This window comes from Nestor notabilis, unplaced genomic scaffold (assembly GCF_000696875.1).
Source record: "Nestor notabilis isolate BGI_N333 unplaced genomic scaffold, ASM69687v1 scaffold23852, whole genome shotgun sequence".
Classification (NCBI taxonomy): domain Eukaryota; kingdom Metazoa; phylum Chordata; class Aves; order Psittaciformes; family Psittacidae; genus Nestor; species Nestor notabilis.
The window spans coordinates 2,685-7,511 of NW_009917338.1; the positions used below are offsets into that span (position 1 = coordinate 2,685).

The window sequence follows — 4,827 nt, forward strand, 5'->3', positions numbered from 1 at the left end:
AATTCTGATAAACGTCTTATGTGACTTTACAAGAAAACAGCATTGGGTTTCACTGTAAGATGCATGGTCCGCAGTTGGTGAAATCAGTGTAGCCAACCAGAAGTCAACACAGGTTAGCTAATGAACACCAGCAGAGAACCTGATCTGCTTGGAGTATCTTCTACTGTGTCAAAAATTAAATTTACAATAGTACTAGCAAATGAAAAAAATGCATTTTCTAAACATAATCTAATGATGACTGCTATCAACTGAGTCACACTAAAGCTCAGAACTGCAGCTACTGTGAAGTGTTCTAGCACCAACAGCTTTCAGCTTGCTAGGCCAATCACGCCATGCTGACGAGTTGCCTTACAAGTCGGCATCACAACCAGATGCCAAGAAATCTCCAAGTCAGTGATGTCACTAAAGAACAAAGCCTTAGGACCACCTGGTTTTTGTTTAGGCTGACAACCGGAAGAAACCCTTAAAAGAGAGAGATTAATCGTAGTTACAGTAATATTGGTCAGCCCTGCCCGGTCCCCTGTTTGCTGAAAATAAATTTCTGCTATATCAATAGTTAGCACTAGCAAAAATAATTAAAAAACGCCCCAAAATCCCAAAACAACAAATAACCCCTCCAAAAAAATAAACACAATGCCCATTCAGTAATTATATGCTGTGCAGACACAACTCTGCTGTCACATCTCATTTTCTATTTAAAAAAAAAAAAAAAAAACACAAAACTCAAACCCAAAAAACCAACCCATTAAAAGAGCTACTTTTCCCTATGTAGTAAAACGTTATGACTGTAGGTCTTTGCCTTCCACCTCTTTTTTTCAAAATTTGGGTGTGTTTGCTGTTTATTTTCCACCCTCTGGTATCGTGTACACCCAGCAGTTCACCATTGACAAAGCAGTTCATTGTATCAAGTTCTTCCATTACATTTTTTACTGAACGCTGACGATGCATTTTCTATGTATCCCTATCTGCAACAACCCTTCCTGGCAAGGATCTACATCTGTTATGTGATCATTTGTCTCCAAACCTCCTCCGTATTCCCATCTCTTCACCTCTGACCTTTTCACCTACCTTCACCCAACCAGATGGAAAAAGGTTTTTAGTGATCAATATTCTGGTGCATCAGTAAGACCTTGTTAAGTGTTATCAGACCTGCCAAACACACATTTACACTGAGTGCTACATCTCTTTCTCTCCACATAGCCCAGACTAAGCTTAGAGAAAAGTTTTAATGCCTTTCATAAAAAGACATATTTTTCAATATAAAAAGCTTAAATTCATAGATTATAAATAATATAATTTCAAAATATTTAAGAATTTTAGGACTTCATTTGCATTTCAGGGGAACTGCAAGCTTAATGTCCTTGATGCCTTCTCAGTCCCAAACCTCTGATAAAAAAGTATTTGTAGGATATACAACAGGTAGAAATACCCAGAACATACCTTGTGCCATGTATACCAACTGTAGCAAGTGAAAGACTTAACAACTAAGCAACTTTACCAGACAAGTTCCAATACTGCTTTAGCATTGCCCTGATAAAGTTACTATCTTTTTTCATGTAAACAACTACATGTATTTTGACATTGTCAGTTAAAACATTACTGAAAACAGTACAAATAAGGCTTTTTCCCGCTACATATGACATTAACAAGTTGTGCCACATTTTCAGACCTGCTTTTAAAAGAATGTTTTTGCATTTTGCGAGATGTTTGCCACAGATTTTATATATATAAAAATTGCTTGTTCATGTGTTAAGTTAAAAAACTGTAGTGCTTAATATAATAAACTTCAAAGTCTAAGATATTTTTTAAAAATGCTTGTTTATAATACATTACTTTGTTTGTAAAAGGCAGCAGTCAGTACCAGTCTGCTTTATTCTGCAGCAATATTGTAGTATAAAAATGTTGCTAAACTTCTGGTACTTTCAGATTGGAAATACTTATTTTCCAAAAACTATACAGTAATATACTGAAAAAAGAAACTGCAATAGTACTGTTTGTGCCTTTGCAAATATATAATGAGAATTATTACGGCTGATATGGATCAGATTTAATCTGTATTCCATACAGCATGGTTAGTAACTAAGAATAAAAAAAAAGATTTTTAAAGCTTAAGTAAACTGATAAAAAACCCCTTCTGATACTATCGTCATAAACGCAGTAATAAAACTGCTCACAGGGTCTGGTGCTGTGCATGTTTTTTTGAACCAAGTGAGCTAGTATTTAGCTTTGATGATTCATGAAGGGTTTTCGATGTTAATCAACACCTAGGAGATCAGTCAGGGACATGCACAAACACCACCCACTTTCAGTCCTTAAAGTGAAATAATTCTGCCTGGTCTGAAAAGGTAAAGAAGTATATAGATGTGTAAGGTAGTGTGCTTGTTTTTAAAGAGGAAGAAATATATATGCATATATGTATTTTTTTAATATATATATATGTGTATATTTTATCTTTAAATTAGTGTCAATGAAATCCAGGCAGAGATTAAACCAACCATAAAGATGATGTAACAAAAGACATTAAGGCACTAAGTTGTATCTCTTGAGCATTGTCACATATTCTACCTCTATCTCAAGAGGAAAAAGAAATGTTAAATTGCATTGTAGGGCAAATCAGCATTGAATAATTACAGCCAAGTAAGGAAGGGCTCATTTTTGTTGAGTACTGACTCCACATCGTTGAGAATAGGGATCAAGTCTTCTGACTCTAAAGTCCCAAGATCAACATTTGTTCCTGGAAGACAGTCGAGGAAATCAGGGAAACGTGTTTGTTGTGGATTTATGTTCATTGTTGTTTGTGGTATAGTTTCTCCTAGGAAAAAAAAAAGAAGAAATTTTTAAATGACAAAACCTCATCTTGTGGGTAATTTAAATCAGCACAATACATGTAAACATTAGACTCCCCCTTTCCTATCCTCTTGTGGGATGGGAAAGCACTTGTGAGTGTTCCCATCCTCTACAAATGTTACCTCAAGACTATACTTGCTTGCACAATGCATATTCTTCTGAGAGTTAATTTCTTATCCTTGCTTTGCTGTCAAAAGCAATCAGCCTCTGACTTTCCCCTTGGGAAGCACGATAGTTCAAAGTTACTAGTCACACAGGGAGCAATGCAGTTGAGTCTTATGTAAAGCCTCTATCCTGCTCCCTGCAGGAGAATGAATGCTGTCCTGGGGGCATAATTAAAGAAGGAAGTATTTTACAGCAATTTATATCTGCAATATTATACTACTTTTTTAATAAATTAGTAATAACAAGCATGAACATCTTTAAAAGAGAATCCTTTAACTCTTAGCATCATCTAGAACTTCTGATGAATTCAAAAGGAAGCTTAGGTAAGGAAGTGCTAAGAATTTCACTATCTGGAAAAAAGCTTGTTGATTTCTTAGTAATTTATTTCAGTATTTTAAACACCACAAGGACAATGATGTAAAAATAAATAAATGTGAAAACCTGAACTAGCTAAATACATTGCTTGAAATCAAATCCAGCTTTGCCATTGTAAGAGACTTACTAGTGAGACGGATCTTTCAGAGTACCAAGAAGATAACCCTGATTTTTACTTCTCCTACCTTGGACTATGGGATGAAAACACTAATTAAGGCTCACATTTCCCAACTTTTATTTATTTCGTTTAATATCAGTGTAAGGTAAAAGCTTACAATCTGAACAATCTGAAGTTAAAGCTAAGAAGCTTCTAGACACTAAGTACCTTTTGGGCATTTTCTCCCCAGTCTCAGTCCATTCCCTTGCATAGGAAAGCAAGATATTATTGTTCAGTTATGCAATTATAAAACATTACTGGTTATAACACAGTTATTAATATCATTATACTTTAAGCTAAATCAGAGTGTTCTACCTGTATCCATCTCATCTACGTTGCTGAGGAAATCTTCTGGTGTCGTTGGTATGCTGTAGCATCCTAATCCCAAGCCACTGTCAGTACTCTGTTCCCTGGAATGGTATGGCCCACTATAAATTAAAACATGAAAAAGCCTCAGTAAAGATGTTCTGGTAGACATAGTCCCTCATTATGGTGACTGAAAACAGACAGCACAGTAGGTAAGATATTAAATACTGAGTCATTAAGCCTCATTCTCAACTGTTGGCCACTAATGTAATGTTATACCAGCCCAAATATAAAGCAACTGAAGTGAGGCCACTCATAAATTTTTAAATACACACATGTGTATCTAACTCTCTAGACAAAAACAGTTCTGACAGCCTAAAAAAATAAAAGTTTATTTATACTTAGGTAATGTACTCATTCTACCTAGACCTACAGTACAATTAAAACCATCTGTTACCATTTGTTTGATTTTTCTAAGATTCCTTTCTTGAAGTACAAACTTCAGGTCAGCCACTCGGCTGTACCCCCTGTTCACAGTAAGTACGAAAGATGGTAGTAGTAGGAAACTACTTTAGAAAGACAGCTTTAAAAGTGTAGAGAAGGCAACAGAACTAATTGCCTATTAAAGAGGACATGAACGTGCCTGTTCAAGAAAGGATCGGATCCATTATTTGTAATAGGCCTCATGTCTTGTGTCATGGGAGATGTATTCACAGTTGTCTGAACTGGGACCATGTTTTCTGAGTCCATGGGAAGTTGTCTGCACAGAGCAGCTTCCTGAAAAGGCAAATAAATACAAGGGAAGGGTTATTCCAACAGCTCAGAAATCCTGCAGTCTTCTAACAAGAGAACATGTAATATATACACATTTTATTTATGAAGGGAATTCTAAACAACTTAACCGATGTCTATTTATGTGAAGAAAGTCGTAATGTAAACAGCATCTTTCATACCCACCTGTGCTGCCCTAAAACACC

General features: G+C 35.7%; 1 protein-coding gene across 1 annotated transcript; it reads right to left on the reverse strand.

The window, feature by feature from the left end:
- Nucleotides 1–2,428: 2,428 nt before the first annotated feature.
- On the reverse strand, nucleotides 2,429–4,627 carry WWTR1 (WW domain containing transcription regulator 1; the record flags this gene model as incomplete). The annotated part of the gene is made up of 3 exons (XM_010009184.1): nucleotides 2,429–2,812; nucleotides 3,860–3,972; nucleotides 4,494–4,627. Coding segments are annotated over 3 exons (432 nt in total), but the record flags the coding sequence as incomplete, so codon positions are not given.
- Nucleotides 4,628–4,827: the final 200 nt, after the last annotated feature.